General features: G+C 38.3%; 1 protein-coding gene across 4 annotated transcripts in view; it reads right to left on the bottom strand.

The window, feature by feature from the left end:
- CPQ (carboxypeptidase Q) overlaps nucleotides 1-19,568 on the bottom strand; it is a 158,364-nt gene that overhangs the window by 111,408 nt on the left and 27,388 nt on the right. For all 4 annotated transcript variants that reach the window (XR_015743265.1, XM_087931546.1, XM_087931547.1 and 1 more), the window contains exons 2-3: nucleotides 17,575-18,025; nucleotides 12,767-12,974 (exon numbers count right to left, since the gene is read on the bottom strand). Coding sequence is in view for 3 of the 4 variants with exons in the window: in XM_087931546.1 (XP_087787672.1) it covers nucleotides 12,767-12,974; nucleotides 17,575-18,004 (638 nt within the window). In the remaining variant the exon portion in view is untranslated. The remainder of the gene's footprint in view (nucleotides 1-12,766; nucleotides 12,975-17,574; nucleotides 18,026-19,568) is intronic.

Here is a 19,568-nt window from a genome sequence, read left to right as displayed (position 1 = left end):
TCATGATGATCTTGGTATTGTGACCAAGGCTTCTTGAGACCGTAATTAAGCACACACTTAGTCCAAACAATTTCTCAAGATAAGAACCCACCTTTCTTTCCTTTGAATTGCTGCCAACAACTAAAGTGCCAAATTAAAACCAACCGAAGTACTAAGTCCACACAGAGCTTCAAGGTTTAATGTGAACAGAGTGAACGACTTTGCTTCCTGCAAAGGTTTCTCTACCTTTTCACCTCCTACATACCTTAGGGGAGGGGCAATCACCTCCAAGCCTTACTCCCGAGTCACCCCTTTTGTCTTAGCTGCTCTTGCCTTCTAGCAGCTCTGTGCACATGTGCACTGGGAACAGGTTCCCCTTGTTCCTCTGCCTTGCTGCTGCCAGACTCTGGGAGCTCCGGAGTCAGTATACAACTCCCAAATGGTCCTGGCCCCATCTCTGCATTGCACACAGGAACTTCGTCTGAGTCCTCCCCAGACTCCTGGACTGGTCCCCGTTCTTCCCCACTGTCCAATTCCGCTGCCATCTGCACAGGCTGCTGGCGAACTACAATGGTTTACTTCTTGTGGTATAGTTTGTTGCGCAAATCTGTGTGTTAATTTGTTATTCAATATATTTTGTAAAGCCAGCTAATGGATTAATTTGGTACCCAAATTAGGTGTGTTATGTCAACATAACCTTACAGTTTGTTAATTAATATTTGAGTTTGTTGAAAGAGTATTTGCTGTGCGCTAATTAAATCTAAATGCATTTAAAGTTGAGTAGATTGATCCTTTGGTAGCAAATGTGAGCAAATAGGTGCCTTAACTGATGCTACTAATCAAAATGAATCATTATTCTTGGGAACAGTTTTTATCATTACAGGGTCATCAGGTTTCTTAAACAAAGCATTACTATTATCAAACAAACTATATCATACCTAGAGTTAGTTTCTGAATGCCTTTCAGAATAGGCTCAATTAGCAGCAGAAATAAATCTACAATGAAGCCAGCAACAGAAGCTCTGATCTTTGTGATGTATAACCAACAAGGACAGATAGAGAAACAGGAAACTTTTGGCCCCCAGACAGCTAGTAGTTGCACTATATTACTATAGAGTAATGCAGATTTCCCAAGCTACTGACCTCCAGATATATTGAGTTTACAACTTCCAAAACCTGATTTTGGAAATGTCATAGTAGTGCTGCCCAACCCAATCCATCCAAAACTGTTTCTGATTGCTTTTATGCAGAACATGATGGTCTTTACTGGGTTTAGGCATATATTTCTATAATGAAAGAGACAGCAAATACAGAACTACGGTATAATCCTTCCTGGAAAAAAATAAATATAAAAATTGGGTCCACCACTAACTGTCAGCAAGGAGAAAACTCTGTTTTCCTGTAGTGCTCATTTGAATTATTGCAGTCTGGATCTGGCAGCCCTAATTAAAAACATTTTTAAAGTATTATTTAAAGATGGAAATAATAAATAGAATAACTTGATGGAAATTGAAATTCATTCTAACTTGGGGAAATCACAGGCTGGCAGAAAACTATTAGCAAAATACCAGAATATAGATGAGTATCTTAACTAAAATTAAAATTAGAGGGGTAGGACATCTGTATGCCCCTGAGTTATATGTGATATGTGAAGTTGGTCTAAATGAACAGAATATGAAAACCTTTTCCTAAGAAGTTAACCATAACAAATGATATTTAGTTTTTCTTCTCAGAGGGAAATAGACTCCCAATACTTTATATAATTATGTTGCTTCGGTAAATGAAAGCAATTTAAAATACTCAGTAGTATAAAAGTTATAATTTGGTTAATACATATATTTCAGAACATTTGCATTCTTTCTTTGATCAAGAGGCCCTTCAGACAGTCACTCATGCCCTGGTCACCTGACAATTGGATTATTGCAATGCACTCTACATGAGAGTGCTCTTGAAGACCAGTAGCTACAATGGCTGGAACATTCAGTTGCATAAGCAGTAATGGGTATCTCTCAGTGTGCTCACATGTCACCATCGCTATGTGAACTGTATCGGCTGCCAGTTGGCTTCTGAATACAATTCAATGTGATCCTTGTTACCTATAAAGCCCACTATTGCTTAGGGCCCAAGGATGGGCTTCAAAAATTTTAACAAAGGGTTCTCTGCCCAGAGTGGGCATGGCCATGGTGGATGTGGCCTAGTCGGCCTCCTGCACTACGGCAGGGGGATGTTTTTGCTCTCCCAGGCTCCAGAAACTTTCCTTGAGCCTCTGGGAGGGCGAAAATGGCCTCTCTGGGCTCTGGAGGCTCTCTGGAAGCTAGAAACGGGCCCATTTCCAGCCTTCCCGAACTTCCAAGGCACTCATTTTTTGCCCTCCCCAAGCCTCTGCACACGCCTTGCCCTTACCTGCATCCAAAATGGCCCGTATGGTGACTCCTGGGAGGGGAGGGGTGAGCGGGGCCAGCCAGGAATGGGATTTGGGGGTTCTGTGAACTGCACAGAATCTTAGCTAGGGGCTCTCCCAAACTCCTGCAAAAGCCCAGCAGCCCACCCCTGATAGAACCTGAATTTACCTGAGAGACCACTTGTCTTGTACAGCTTATGCCTGCCCAGTATGTTGCAGCAGGTTGGGTGTGCTCTATGTCCCCTCCGTTAAAAGCTGCCTTCTTGTGGCACCTAGGAAGTATGCCTTGTCTGTTACAGGCCCCACCCTCTGGAACAACATCTTCCTAAAAATAAGGATGGCACTGTCTCTCCTGGGTTGAAACCTGGTTTTGATCCTAAGGCTGGGGTTGAACTTTGGCATTTGTTTAATGGCTTCTGTTTTGTTTTGTGGATTTTGTTATTAAGGCATTTTAATATCTTTAGCTGCTTTAAGAAAAAATTCTGGTGCCACTCAGAATGCTTTGAAGTTGGGCGGCCAATAAATTTAAATAATTTAAATAAATAAATGTGTAGTAAGCCATTCCAAGATGTCAGCAGTATTCAATGTCAGTTAAATATGTTAAATTGATACAGCTAATATAATAATTTTCTAACTCCATTGGTTTAATAACTTTTCTCTGTCACATTAGAAATTACAGTCTGGTGGCAGCATTCTAGACTAAATGCGGGAACTTCATGTGCACATGAAATGGATAACACAAATTCTTCACATGCAAGGTCAAATGATGATATGTATATGGTATCCTAGGTGTGGGTGTGGGTGTCAAAATGTCATGGTACTCATGACTATGAGATCTAAATCCAACTTGCATGTATGTGTTGTCGACACACATACAAAAAGGCTTCAGATGTGATTGCCATCATGATGACCTTCCTAATAACTTTGAAACAAGATGGCAATCACCATAACTCAGAACAAAGTTTGTGAGCAGCTTTCTGAATCCAAATATTGCTTTTTAATAAGTTCTATCAGTCCTATTGAGTTAGATGTAATTTGGAAAAAAACAAATAACAACAAATCAAACTGGAAGGTTATTTTTGGATTCCCCCTCCATCCTTTTTTTTTTTTGCCCTGGGATAGAACTTTCATATTTGAAATGCGTCAGATATCAGATTAGTAATAAATCATTTTGTAAACTTTCATCAAACGAGATGCAAGCGGGATATCTCTTTAAACTTGGGAGGAAAAATCCAAAGGGAAAAACATGGATTTGTTTCTGTAGGAACTTTACTTCTGTGTCTTAAATATATCTTCATTCAGAAAAGGGAAATGAAACAACCTTTTTCTAGGTTGTATTACCGTAATATTAATTCTCCACATTCTATACTCACTAAAATTTCATATACAACAGCCAAAAAGAAGAACTCTCTATCCCAAGAGAGTTTATCTTATGGCTATCAAAACTTTGTCCCCTTAATGTACTGGGGAGAAAAGTTCATTTATAATTAGAAACACAAAACAGAAAGTGAAAAGCCTACATATATAATCTTATTTTCTCAGAATCATGCAATTTGAAGATAATGAATTTATATGACTGCAAAAATGACAAATTATTTTGGTTCTTCCAGTATATATTTTAGAACTGCCTTTCATGGAGAAACATAGCTAAGATTGCTTTTTAAATCCCTTGGAAAATAGGAACTCTTACATATATCTCCAGAGAAAGAGGTATTTTATACATTTGAAGAGCAGCTCTGCAATTACAGAGCCCAAACTTCTCCAATTACAAGGTTTGTAATTTGACTTTTTATTCAAAATTACTCTACATGTTTGCAGTTAGACAGATCAGTGGCCGCAACCTCAGTAACTAAGATGTGTGGACTTCTATTCCCAAAACGATCCAGCCAGCATCTTAAAATTGCTGAGATTGAGAAATACTGATATAGATGTAAATGTTCATTTATGCTTTCTCCCATGTCAATGTATCTGTGAGCCTTACTTCTAGGAAAACAATCTCATCATAGTTTCAGCAGAAAGTTGGACAATCAATAGGTGGCAACAAGAGTTAGACTTTTCTTTTGGTGGTTGCCCAGATTTTTAAAGTCCAGATATCGTTTATTGATACAAAGGATCCATGGCTTTTGTTAAAAACATCCACTTTCTTTGTCTTTATATGCTATAAGTAGCCCAAAGGCATCGTTTCTTTTAACCTGATGAAGATTTCTGGAGAAACCAAAAGCTTGCTTTTTTTGTGCGTGCCTTTCTGTTTCTTCTAACAAAAGAATTGGCAATAATGACTTTTGGATCCAGTCTCTACAATCATAGGATGACTTCTAAATATTCTGGATTACAATTCTCACAACTATTTGGCATATATATCTTGTCTCTAGAATCTTCACCAAATAGAAAAACATTGCACAGTAAGAGATAATGACAGTGGGGTCCTTGATATTCTCTGAACATTGTGGTTTTCTTGCAAACATTTTATTACCAAACTAGGTAACATAATCATGGCTTCCAGTATTTTCTGATGAGTTTACCTAGTTTGGATAATGAAACGTCTGCAAGAAAACCACCAAGCTCAGACAGCATCCCGGACTCCACAGTTCAACCCTGAGCTACAAATATTTTCTTCTGTCAAAAATAGTGTTTCAGAATTAAATAATTGATATTGTTCCTATTACAATTGAACATGGAATTATCTAACTTGTGATAGACCCATGCTGAACCTTAGCTTCCCAATTTGGTACTTTAGAAAAAAAGCCAAATATATATTTCATTTGGCCAAAAAAATGCTACTGCATGAGTTTCCATTTTCAGTCCCCTGTGTCACTGCTAACACAGTGCATTTCTATCATTTTTGCCCAATTCCTTTAAATATTTTAGTGGAGCCAGAACTACCCAGCATGGATAGACCACATGTGCTGAACACAGCAGTGCTGAGTTAATGGAAGCTCAGCAAATTAACAAACTCTATTCTTTAATAAAGCAGCAAGAAGTTACTGCTTGGGAACAAGTGCAATCAATAGAAACAAAGAATTGGGATTTTGTAGAAGCTGGCAGCTTACAGACTCACTGTTCAAATGCAGAGCAATATAACTCTCCTTCATTACTTTAGGGTTCTCATTTGGAGACACCTTTGAAGATCCGGCAAGATATTTGATCTATAAACATTTGGAGAGAAAAAGCTATCGGGAGAAAAAGCACACTGAGTGTATTAATTAGAAAGTGGCTTTAGCTTTGCTTGTTATGTCTGATTATGGGGATTGCAACTGATATTTCAAGGACTGAGTGGCATGTTGATATGATTAGCCTTATGACTTTGGTATCATCAGATTTCCACTGTTGCCATGCGAACAAAACAAGAGCAAAACCAAGCAAAACAAAACAGATTAATCATAAAAATGGCAACAACAGAAACAGGTGTACTTCCATGAAGAATCATTTATTACTATTCTAAATGGACCAAATATCATCTGTACTTGTATACTTTATAACTTTCACTTGATAGAACGTGCATCACCTATCCCTAAAATATTCAGTAATCACATGAGGTTGAATTAAAACCAGGGAATTGGATAGGTCTATAACATCTTCCAACAAATATTTTTGTTTTTCCATTTTTCTTGGAAGATTTGTATTGATCTTAAAAAAAGAAACAGAATAAAAATGTAATCAAATATTTGCAATGGAAAGTAATGTATATATTCGGAGGAACTTAAGAAATATTAACTAAAGATCCCTACCTTGGATTTATCATTTCTAAATTGACATCTCAACTTTTTTTAAGCTTGATATTTTCAATGTTTATCCTCAATCTAAGTCATAAAATTCCTCTTATAGTATAAACAGCATTTATTAATTCTAAACAGTCAATAGAAAGATTTGGAAAAAAGAATTAGCTTTAGGTTTAGACTTATTTCCCACTCCCAGACTTTCCAACAGGTGTCAGCTAAACAGTAAACTCTTGGTTAAATTTAAATGCCCTGGGAAAACTGTGATTCAGTGGAACAACAGCTTGGATGACAAATGGTACAATACAGCAGATGGCAGTTGCTGAAACAAATGACAGTATCCAAGTCCCACTCTGATTTTCTATGTTCAGGTTTATTTACCTCTTCAGTAATTATTACAAATCTAAAATACATTTGCAATCAACTTCAATGTTTGAATTGTGTGTCTACCAGAGAGGTTATTGGTAATTGAGCTAATTTGGTCTTCTGAATACAGACAACACATTTATACAAAACATTTTTCAGAAATTGGATAATCGTTTTAGGAATCCTTCCTCAGAGACATTCTTGCTGAATCAGGAAAGCATAAGGAGGTCCCTGGTGTCCAGTGTGTCCTGATGTACATTATCAGATTAATATACAGACCTTTTCTGTGTTAAGACTTCTCAGCTCAAAATGCTGTAGAAATGTCATTGTTTACTTATGTAAAGCATTAATACCATGCTCTTCAGCCAAAACAAAGCTCCTGGAACAGATAAATAGTAAAAACAAGCCTTCTGATTCCCAATGTTAAAAAAGAGAAGGGTGAAGGACATTTCTCAACTAATATTTCATTTTTCAAAATCTACATCCTCAGAAGTTTGGATTTTGTCAACAAAATGGCTGGAAGCTTTTGATCTCAGAGTTATTGTTGCTGGTTGGGACAGAGATGATGACTAGGTGATTACGAGCACTGAAGCTCAACATAGCAAGCTAGCACTAAACTTGAGAATAGCAACAGCAACAACAACTTATATACCACTTCACAGTGCTTTTTACAGCCCTCTCTAAACAGTTTACAGAGTCAGCACATTGCCCCCAACAATTTGGGTCTTCATTTTACCCACCTTGGAAGGATGGAAGGTTGAGTCAATCTTGAGCTGGGGAGATTCAAACTGCCAAATTACAGGCAGCTGGCAGTCAACAGAAGTAGTCTGCAATACTGTCTTTTAATCACTGCGCCACCGCAGCTCTTAAGTAGTTATACAGGTAGTCCTCAATTTACAACAGTTCATTTAGTAACCGTTCAGTTACAATGGCACTGGAAAAATGACTTATGACCATTTTTCACACTCAAGACTGCTGCAGCATCCCATGGTCATGTGATCAAAATTACAATGCTTGACAACTGACTCATATTTATGATGGTTGCAATGTCCCTTGATCATGTAATCCCTTTTGCAACCTTCTGACCAGCAAAGTCAATGGGGAAGCCAGGTTCACTTAACATCCATGTTATTAGTTTAACAACTGCAGTGATTCACATAACATCTACAGCAAGAAAAGTTGTAAACATGGGGCAAAACTCACTTAACTGTCTCACATAGCAAGAGAAACGCTGGGCTCAATTTTGGTCATAAGTTTAGGACAACCTATATTGTTATATAACTCTGATGGCGTTGCCACAGGTGGCATGCAGAGCCATTTGTGCCGGCACATGAGTGCAGGCAAATTACCTCACTGCGCATGTGCGTGCCTCACAGATAATTTTTGGCCGGTTTGAAGCCTTTTTCAGCCTCCCAAAAGCTTGAGGAAGGCTTTTGCAGGCTTCTACAAGCTTTGTAAGTTGAAATCTAGCCCTGTTTTGTCACTTCCAGTGTTTTTGGAAAAACAGAAAGTGACAAAACGGGGCTAGATTTTGGCCTGCAAAGGTTGTAGAAGCCTGCAGAAGCCTTCCTCAAGCCTTCGGGAGACCAAAAAAGGCCTCAAAACGGCCAGAAATCAGCTATGAGGCACAGTACAGGTAAAGGGGCGGCGGGGTGGGGTGGGGGGGATTGCACGCGCATGCGTAGGGGATGTGGGGGTGTATGCATTGCCTTCTGGGTGCTGGCACATGAGCACGAGCGTGCAAACACGCACACAATTTTTGGTACAGGAGCCCCAAAAGGTTAGCTACCACTGTTATATAATATCAGTCAGCAATACTGCAATACTGCATTCTAATCACTGCACCACCATGGCTCTTAAGATGGAAGAAGATTGAAATAAGACTTCAAGTAACATCAATCTAAGTTGCTGTGTTTTAGTGGCTGCATGAGATGAACCATAAAACGGCTCTGTTGACTACTAACTACAAATGCATGGGAAAGTTTCCGAGTAATTTCATTTTAGATTGCAGACTATCAGTTCAGATCAACTGTCTTGAACAGAAGACATTCTAAAAGCAAATGAGATTGAAGTAGTCAGTGTTACACGAAAAAGAGGCTGCAAAATACACTGAGGGTAATTCAAGCATATCTAAGTTTTTCCAAACAGAAGGGATCAAATACAGTGAAACATATGGTACAAATAGGAAGTGATATCTGAGCCTTGAATGCAGGTGTTAGCAACAGTTCCCACAAATTCAACAGCTGTGATACATTGTGGGTTTACTACATATTAGGACTCGATGTGCTTTGGAAATGTTTAGGAAAAGTGCTTTGGACTTCACATGTTCTTCTAATTATTTATTAAAGCAGCACCCACTTACCAAATATTTATAGCAGTATATCTTCTTTGGGGCTGACACAAGATCTGAAGTCCCATCAAATAATTTCTGAAGCATGTGTAAACCTCCCTATTAGTCTTTCCAATGTTATGGAAATGGGATTCATGAACATTTCTTCACTTAGCTAACACAAACATCTTTATGTTTTCAATTAAATGTCTAATATTAGTATTCTCTTTGATAACCTACTCAGTCTGGAGATGTGCCAATGTGTTGACTTCAAGATTTTTAATTCCTAGGCAGCAAAAAAGCTGAAGAATATGGGGGCTGAAATAAAATTCATTTGGGAAAGACCACTCAATGAATCCATTTTTCAGTTTTTGTTTAGTTATTATTATTAAAACACACATGATGCTGCAGTTCTATATTCTCTCACACTGAGTAATATCCATAAGATTTCTGCCTATAAAGCTGCAGTTTACTTTGAATTTTTCTTCCTGTTTAATCTTAATATTTTCAAGTTTATTTCAATAATTACTTTCTGGCTTCAGAATGCGCCAAGCACATTAATACCACACATTCCCTAAAAGACTAAATATTTTAATGTTTGTTTTTTAAGGTTTATTTCTGCTAAGGTTTTATTGCTCTTGGCCCAAACATCACTAAGAGCCTCCTGTAATGTTGACAAGTCAGTGCCAAAATTTGCCCCTAGGAGCAAATGTGCATTGCTCAACAAAGGGATCCAGTGTCTTTTAATTTCCTATAATATATGGCACTTCCTGGAAGGACTAAGCAGAACCCTTTTCAATATCAACTGTATTTTTAAATATCAACTTATTTTTAAATCAGGAAGACTGAGATTTAGCTATAAAAAATAAGGTGGACAGAAGATGTCAGTTCCTAAAGAAGATCCAGTTATACTGAACTAAAGGCATTTTGTAGAGTAGATAGGGACAGTGAACAATATGCACCTGCCTAAAGGTAAAGGTGAAGGTTCCCTTTACACATACGTGCTAGTCGTTTCCGGCTCTAGGGGGCAGTGTTCATCTCCATTACAAAGCCCAAGAGCCAGCGCTTGTCCAAAGACTACTGCCTACTTGCATTTTTACATGCTTTCAAACTGCTAGGTTGGCAGAAACTGGGACAAGTAACGGGAGCTCACTCTGTTACACGGTGCTAGGGATTCGAACTGCCAAACTGTCGACCTTTCTGATCTACAAGCTCAGCATCTTAGCCACTGAGCCACTGTGTCCCTGCCTTCCCATCCACAATTTATCATATTTTGTAAAGAGCTTTGTCAATTAAAATGCATTGTGCCTGTATGAAAATGTATAGACTCATGAAAATTATAAACAAGCATGTATATTTCTGTGAGATGAGCCACCATGACATTGGTTTCCTACTCTGGTCTACCTGGAAGTGGGCTGATAAAAACTCTGAGCTAAATGGAAGACTGGTTGTATTCTTCCTATGCTCACAGAATCCCAAATGTGTCCTTGGCTTAAAAGAGTTCTACTTCTGCTAATATTTATGCCTCCTAAAAATATCTTCTTCGCTCTCAGAAGGGATAGCCCTACAGCAGGGGTCCCCAAACTCACAGAATTCTGGAAGTTGAAGTCCGCAAGTCTTAAAGTTGCCAAGTTTGGAGACTTCTGCCCTACTAAGAAAACGACAAAGATTCAAAAGGGGATGGGGCTTTTTTCCTGGAAACATTCAAAGTTCGGGCTCCACTGTACTCCACTATTTAGAAATCAGTTGCTAACTCTTCCTTCCTCTGAGCCAGCCGGCCTCTTGATAGTCTACGTATCAATGAAGCCGTCAGATGGAATCAGCACTTCCAATCAATCGGTCTAAAATAAAAATGTTCCAAAAGAAATGCAGTGGAAGCTGACAATACCTCCTGATGCAGCTTGACAAAAGGTGCTGTGTCCAGCTGGGCTGATACAACGCCACTTGCCAGCAGGACAGAGAAAAAAAGACACCGCAGGTGGTGAAGAGGAAGACGGGAGGCAGAAAAATCTCTGCAGACTTGTACATTGTCTCTTGTCACTTGCAGGCACCAAGGGTAGGTTGTGTCACTGCAGAGTGGCAGCGGTGATATTGGTCCCAGGTGTGGTGCATGGATGAGAAAGAGAGAGAAAGCAACAGACAGGCAGAGCATTGCTGAAAGAACAATGAAAAGCAACTCGGGTTTTTAAAACTTAAAACTTTTTTTCCCTAAAGGACTCCATTATTGCAATCTATATATATAAAAGTGAAATACTGCTCATGCATCATCACAAAATCTCCAGAACCATAAAGCTTACAAACTTGAAATTTGGCACCTATGTTCCTCTTGGCTTCTATGTGCTCACTAAGGATTTTTGGAAATGACCATCAGGGCATTAGTATTTCCTATATTATTATTATCATGCTCTGATGCTAAGAAGTTCTACTCCCCCTCCACACCTGAAGATAAATGCAAAACACAAATGCAAATGTTCCAAATGCAAAACTCAAGCAGAGGAGTTTCAGTTTTAGTTTCACAGCACCAAGCAGCTTTAGTACAGAACAGTTGAGCTAAGCCACTCCCAGGCTCCTTGCTGTCTCCTTGCTCACACAGTAAATACTGTTTCAGTTTCCAAACAGCCCTCAACTTTCTCACACACTGACAGATATTTAACCCAAGACTGGCAATCAAAGTATTTCATAAATATTAAGCATGCAACTTAGGCAATCTTTGCATGGATGTTCAGGGCTAAAATTTTAAGTAAAAACAATCTAAGGAATTGTAGAATAGCTAATCTAGAAATGAAGATACTTTAAACCAGTATACTGGCCAGGGAATTCTGCGCACATAGCTTGAAATTGTCAAAACACTGCTTTCACATGTTCTCACTTCCTGGTGAGAACATTATATTTGTCTTTCATAAACTTTCTTTTTAGGTGCTAGATATCAACACTTTAATTATTTGGGTTTGTCTTCTTTTTCAATATTTTTTATAACAAATATTTGAATAAACATTTTTTTCAACAATGCTTTTAAAAAAATGTAATTGTACTGAGTTCGTGACTTAGTCCCCACTGGACTGGAGAGCAATTTATGCCTTTTAACATATTTTCTTTGCTTTTTTGGGAAATAAGATGTAGCTATTCTTATTGCAATTCTTCATGGGATTACAGCTGAAGCAGCTTTTTCATACAGCATAACCAAATGTTTTCAAACTTAACTTGAAAATATTGTACTGCACATCAAAAGTATCAGAAAAACAGAGGAAACAGAACCCTTACAAATAGTTGAATAATATTCTAGGATTGGCCTAATGTATGTTTTGTAAATCGCATTGGAAACTAATCTCCCTTAACCTCCCTTTTCATTTATATTTTAAATGAAATTTGATCTGGAGGTACCAATGTAGATGAGCATTCCGAAAGTTGTAGAGTCATACATTTAAAGTATCAGGTTGGGAAAATGTTAAGAAGCAGAGTGAGATAGACTAGACTTTTCAATTGGGTTTATTGTATTTTCATTGCCAAGGCAATGTTTGAGAGATTTTCTTTCTTTTGTGCCAAAATAACTTACTTTCATTGAATGGCAAAATGGGCACTTTTTCTACTTTATATTTCAAGTTACAAAATGTCTTGGGACAATATGTAACTAAACATGAAAAGGGTAGGTAAGGCAACTGTTCCTTTCTATTTAAATTTGAAATGTGCTGTTTTTCCTTTTTAATAACGATAATTTACAATCAACACGTAGAAGCCCTTCATGATTGTATGAAATGCAACAGTTTTTTTTAAAGGCAAGGCTATTATTCCTGCTAACAAAAGCATGAATGGCTCAAATAATTGTGATTCTCCAGTTAGAAAACAGTTTGAGATGTCAGGTTGTCTACTTCAACTACCACTTAAGACATGAAAAACAAACTGAAAATGGTTTCAACAAAAGGGCTTCCTGTTCTATAGGAACACACCTGAAAGAAGAAGTGAAGCGTGATTCTCCTACCTATTGATAGAAAATGGAGTAATACTCCTGATAAGAGAAGCTTTTGCACCCAATTTAGCAGCTTCCACTGCTCCACGGAGTCGGTAGAGCACTGTTTTACCATAATTGATGTAACGCTGGTTGTAAACAATAATTTTTCCACTGGCTTCGTGAGCTTTCTTGTGTAGGTCATCAAAAGAACTTACTACCAACACTTCTGCTGTAATACCTGGAAATGAAAAATCAGCTGTTAGAAATACAGGCCCAGTTTTATCTCATTTATTTACTTATTAAATTTATATGCCACCCATCTTACCAACATAGCAATTCTGGGCAGCTTACAAACAAAGATAAAATAAAAACAATTACAATTTTAAAAAGAGTTACATAAGAACTAAGATCAAAGTGGTCAGATGGCATGAGGGTGAGATCTTCTTATCCCATCAACCATCTCCAGTAAGGAGATGTGAGCAACATTTTGGGGTAACACAGGCAAATAATTGGAAATGTCTTTAGTTTCAAATGCCTCCAGAAGCCTCCAAGCCTGAATATGAGAAGGAGGCAATGACAAACCACTTCCAAATGCTTGCTGAGAAAACTGCAAGGACTTGTCCAGGCAGTTGCCAAAACCCCGCTATCAGTGGTTTGCCACTGACTCCTTCTTAGGGCTGAGAGAGAGTGACTGGTTCAAAGTTCCCCAGCAGTCTCTCATTTTCTAGTCCGATGCCTCAACCATCACACCAAAGTGGCTCATATTCTGACTTGGAGGCTTCTAATCCATTTTAGATGCCTTTTTTTCAGATTAGCTATGCAGAACATAGTGTTCCCTATGACACTCTATGGAAGCAAAAGTTGGACTTTAAAGTATCAGGGTTGATGCTTTTGAACTTTATATATTATATTTTTATGAAGCCTTTGAACTTTGGTGTAGTAAAAGACTCTTGAGAATAGTGTGGGCATCCAAGAAAACCAACTGATTGTATCATTGAACAAATCAACTCACTCAAGGCACAAATTAACCTACTTTGGACAATGTGCAAGGAACCAGCGCTCTGGAAAAGGTTCTAACATTGGGAAAGGTGAAAAGAAAGAGAAGAAGAGGATGAGTAGCAGAAAGATGGTGAACTCAATTACAGTGGCAATGAATGCACTGTTGGGAGACTTGAAAGAACAGATCAGGCATGGATTGTAATGGAGAAGGTCCTATCTATGTGGTCACTAGGGGCCAAAAATGACATGATGATATATAATCAATCAATTAATCAAAGGCAACACAACTACTGTCTATAACAAAATACATCTCCTTATTCTGAAGCGAAAGTAACAGTATTCAGATTTCTGACAGAAGCCAGATAATCCTTATCTTCCCATGTGCATGTGTGGTATGCAACAGTAGTGTGCATCACTACAGGTATGCAAAAAAGATGGTCACTATGGTGAAAAAATACTTATACCGCATGATTATACTTAATTTAATTATTTGAAGAAATCTATTTTTCAAATGTAAAAATAACTTAATGAATATATAGGCACTTTTTACATACATACTGTATGTAAAAGAGTGATTACCTAAGCCATGGTGGTGCCTGGTTAGAGTGTAGTACTTCTGCTGACTGCCGGCAGCCTGCAATTTGGCAGTTCAAATCTCACCAGACTCAAGTTTGACTCCTTCCATCCTTTTGGGGTGGGTCAAAACTGTTGCGGGCAATAGGGTGACTCTGTAAACTGCTTAGAGAGGGCGGTAAAATGGTATGTAAGTCTAAGTGCTATTGCTGAAGAGTGCTTGGATAAGGACAGTGAAATAAAGAGAAATATTATTTTTTATCTTCTCTGCAACCACTTCCAAAGGCTGCTTGTTATTTTGCTAGAGTGGAATTGAAGGTCTGCAAGCAACATATTGTGATAAACAATTCAAAAACAATTCACACTAGTACTGATGATGTTACCTAGCTTGGGCAATGAAACGTCTGCAAGAAAAGTGTCTATGGAGATTCTCTGTCATCCAGGTCATGGTTGTCACAAAGGTACTTTTTTCAAGAGGCAACTGGACTTTCTGTTGTTGTTTTTTAAGTGAAACATCTTCAAAGAAAAACCAGAAAGTCCAGTTGCCTCTTGAAAAAAGCACCTTTGGGTCTGCAAGAAAACAACCAAACTCAGGGAGCATCAAGGACCCCATATCAAATTATTCATCACCTAATCCATTTTCCATATCTCTTCCCATCATGTACAGTTTGGCCTTAAGAACCATTGTCAAGAATTATGGCAGAAAGAAATGGTGGGTGAAAAGGTACAGTAGAAGTTTTAGATTAAAGATATAATATATAAACCAAAAAGTATCTGGTATGACTTGTATTTTGTCCACATGCTTGGAAAAAAAAAAAAGGATTGCTCCAGAACTTGCAAGATGTCTGCAAGAGGCTTCATACAGCCCATGAACTGCTTGCCCTTGATCCAGAAGAACAAAAATTAATCAAGCTGTAGGAAATGAAGTCTTGACTTTTGCATCCAGAAATAGGTAAGAAAGGTGTGAAAAAATGTAATGGGCTCACTTTCCTGGCTCTCAGCCTACTTCTTTTTTGAGTGAAAGATGTACCATATTTGCGTACTCGAGTCAAAATCTACTGGTGCTATTGTTGGCATATAAGTGAAGTAAATTGATAGGCTTCAGCCACTCTTAATGAGTAAGAGTTTCGGCTGCATGCTTCAAAAGCATCTTAGTGACAGGAGCATGCAAAGCTGGAATTAGACCAGTGGAGAAGAAGCCAGAGATCTGGAAATTTTCATTTTCCACTAGAAAAATCAAGGTCTCTACAGGCTGGCACTGCAATCTATGTGACATATCAGCTTTCAAAACTAATGAGTAGAATTGACATCAGGTAATTCTTCCCAGCTCTCCATTTATATCCGCACCAAGTGATAAAATGTAATAACATGGGTTCATGATTGCTCATCAAGGAAGAAAGAATAGTAGCAATTCTTGACAGCTCCTTGTAATAATGAAAGATGCTTCCTGCAAATAAGGTCTCAATATCCTGGTCCCCTTTCAAAGCTTATGCAACTGGCGTCTTCTAGAGATGTGGGGATTGCAGTGCACAGAATTCCCAGTCAACATAACAGAAGTAACAAAAATAATAGAGGCTCTGCTCTGCAGCTGACCGCCCCTAGCAACCCCAGATGGCAAGGATTCCTGTCCAAAACTCTTGAGAAGCTACTACAGGTCACTGCAAACAATATTAAGCTACATGAAACAGCTTCCTGTGAGTCACATTTCCAATATTTTTGAAGGGCAACAGAACTACTCTAAAAATTATTCCAAATTTGGTTTTCCAGCTATATGCCTAGTTTCTAATGAAGAAAACATGCATTCTAAATAGACATACAACAATAGAGAATGCAATTAAATAACAGAGCTGTACCTCAGCCAATGATTCATACAATTTTAATGGATGTAGGACTGAAAGCATCTCCATGCATCTACTGATGATGGATCATAGCAACAGTTCAGAATTGTTGCTGTTGGACTGTCCACAATTGCTTCCCTGGTGGAGACATACTCAGGGGTGTTGCTGGGAAGCCTCAAGATCAGGGTTGAACATAAACCTCAGCATCATTACTAGATCAATTCTGCTTTTTCAGTTTTTATTCATTTATAATATAAAATACAAAAATACAAAAGCAAATAGAAGGAAAAATAGAGAATGGAAAGGGGGAAAAGCGTAGAAAAGAAGGAAAAAAAGAAAAAAAAGGATGTTGACTTACAACTTCTTCTGGTGCAGTAGAATAAGACCGTAACATCAAACCTCAACTTTTTACTTTTACATATTAGTGTAAACTAGCCATTTCTATATCAACAAATCTATCTAATCAGTAAAGCCCAAAGTACATGGGAAGGGAAAATCTTACCTTTTGCCATAGGAAGCAGCCATTTTGGGTTTTTCATATTTCAGAGATGCAGAAGCAGAACAGATCCAGCTCTGTGACATCTTTATTATGATCCTTCAAAATTGGGCCCAAAAAGGTGGCCCTTTTTTGTGTGTGTGCATTTTTATGATTTTAAATGGTTCTTTAAATCAGCATTCCCCAACCTTTCCAATTTTGCAAAACAGCAGGAAGTGGGAGAGGCAGAGGTGGTATTCAGCAGGTTCTGACCAGTTCTGGAGAACCGGTAACGGAAATTTTGAGTAGTTTGGAGAATCAGCAAATACCACCTCTGACTGGCCCCATCTATTCTCTGCCTCCCAAGTCCCAGCTGATCGGCTGGGTCGTCTTTTGTTGCCTTGCACAGGAGAATGGAGCTGGAAAGCAGGTTAGTGGAGTGGGGAAGGAATGGGATTTTGCAGTAACCTTCCCCCTGGAGTGGGGTGGGAATGGAGATTTTACCATATCATTCCCCTGCCATGCCCACCAAGCCATGCCTACCAAGCCATGCCACAGCCACTAAGCCATGCCCACAGAGCCGGTAGTAAAAAAAATTGAATCCCACCACTGGGGAGAGGGGATGGTTCCATGCAAAGTGTGGACAGCTCCATTTACACAAACATTGGGCACATGTGTCTGCTGCTTACACAAATGGAGCTGTGCAGATGTGCATCTTCGCCTGCCATTTCTATTTCCAGTTGGGAATTTAGGCCACGGCCTGGTAATGGTCTTGGGGACTCCTGCCTTAAACCATGCAGAATATATGGGCTTCAACTCATACAATTCCCTAGCAAGCATAAAGCTACTGAGGTTGAGAACTGTTAAATAATACTTTTTTAAAAAAGTCTATATATTCCAAATAAAAAGTAATAGTTAAGGGTAGCAATAGTTAAAAATCAGGCATTCATTACCTTCAGGAGGAGTTGCAACGCTCCCACCGAGCCCCAACATGGCAATGGTATGATTGTATGGTTCAATCATCATTGCACTCTCTTCACCCCTTTCCCAGTGGGGTATTTTTACTGGCTCCAGGTGGACATTTTCTAAGTCATCTTTCCTCAAAGCATGCTCCATGTATTGGATAGCCAGTTCTAGATTTCTAGAACCACTCAATCGTGGTCCAAATGTATCCACAAACAGCGCAAGCCTTTCGTAAGATCTGTTCTGGGCCTTGCCATAAACCGCAAGTTTGATAATCTTCTCAGCAACATCTGAATAATTGGCTATTTCTCTCTCAATATCCTCAAATGTTCTTTGGTGGCCGTAGTTGGTGTTGCTTAATAAACAAGTCATGCTTTCAGAAAATAGGCAGATGGGGATCATTAAAAACAGAAGCTTCATTTTTCTCTATTATTGGTGAACCTGTAGGAGGAAAAAGACAATATTACATTACAAATCAGCTCAGCAAGCTTTAAGTTATGAAGCGTGACAGCCTGAAAACTAATCCAGTTAAGTAATGTCATATGAAAGTGCAGTGACAGAAATTAAGAAACCAGGTTTTGTGATGTGAGGAGAGGGGAGAACACAAAATCTTTGCACCATTGTCCACTACTTAAAGCTCAGACAGAGGCCTACTTTTGGAAACTGAGGACTAGAATCCCTAGGGAAAGTAGCACATTAATGCATTGCTTTTTCTGTTGCCCCTTTTCTAAGAGCTTCAGATTTAGATATAGTTTGGCAACATCAACACTCCCAACCTGGTGCTCTTTAGTTGTGTTGTACTATAATTTCTCATCTCGAATACATTTAGAGCAGTATTTCCCAAGCTTGGCCACTTTCAGATGTGTGGAATTCAGAATCCTGACAGTTAAAAGTGTTCACATCTGACAGTGGCCAAGGCTGACAAACATTGTTCTACAGGGATATTATACAAACAGCTTAAATCTTGTTTCCAGACTTTTAGTTAGCATTTAGCTCATGCTTTAGTTCGGTATTTTGTCCTTTCTTAAGGCTTTAAAGCATAGTGTGTTCAAACACTTTTAAAATAAAACTGGGAAGCAGGATTTTTTTTGTAAGATAAACGTTTTAAAAAGAAGGATGTTTTCTAACATCCTTTAAAATGCAGAATGAAAATGAAATACTTATTGTTAAATATAAAAGAGGTCAGAACTGTTAGTCATTCATTTCAATACAATATTGGTCAAACTTCAAATGGAATGTCAAAAATTTGACAGGTAGTCCTTGACTTATGACCAGTGGTTTAGAGATTTGTTTGAAGTTATGAGGGACTTTCCCCAATGTACTTATTTCCCTGTTCCAAAATTCTGACAGATAGGCTACTCCTGTGATCATGTGACCACGTTTCAGGTGTTTGGCAACTGGCCTGCATTTATGGCCGTTTGCAGCATCCTGCAGTCATGTGACCACAATATACGATTTTTTGCTTAAAATCATTTACTTCTGGTTTTTGGCAAAAATGTCCTATAGCAATGGGTTTACCTAATGATTGTAGCAGTTTCTTAATGGCCATGACAGTTTAAGCACTTGCTTAATGACCCCAGAAGTTGCTTTACAACTGACAAAAAAGTCATAAAATCAAGCAGCTCATGTGGTCATTGAATGACCTGGTTTATGACCATCACAACTTACAACTTCACTGGGCAAGCTCCAGTCCTTATAATTCAAGGACTATCTGTTCATTTATATATTAAATGGTAGGGGGAAATAAATCTATAGATATATATTTAAGAGTTGTTTCAACAATAGGATCTCACATTAAAACTCAATTTTTAGCAAAAACTAAGCAGTCCTTAGTTTCTTAGAATCTCAAAAACTCTTATTAAAAGTTAATTATAATTGTCATAAGAATAAAGTAGGTTTATCTTTAAAGAACTAATCCCAGATGCAAAACTGAATTTTGTTCTACAAAGAATGTTGTTTGAGTTATTCCATGAAGAGATGGACT

The sequence above is a fragment of the Pseudonaja textilis genome, chromosome 3, assembly GCF_049901715.1.
Source record: "Pseudonaja textilis isolate UNSWEBS1 chromosome 3, rPseTex1.2, whole genome shotgun sequence".
NCBI lineage: Eukaryota > Metazoa > Chordata > Lepidosauria > Squamata > Elapidae > Pseudonaja > Pseudonaja textilis.
Note: the sequence above shows the minus strand (reverse complement) of the source record. Positions and strands in the feature narration are given on the sequence as shown.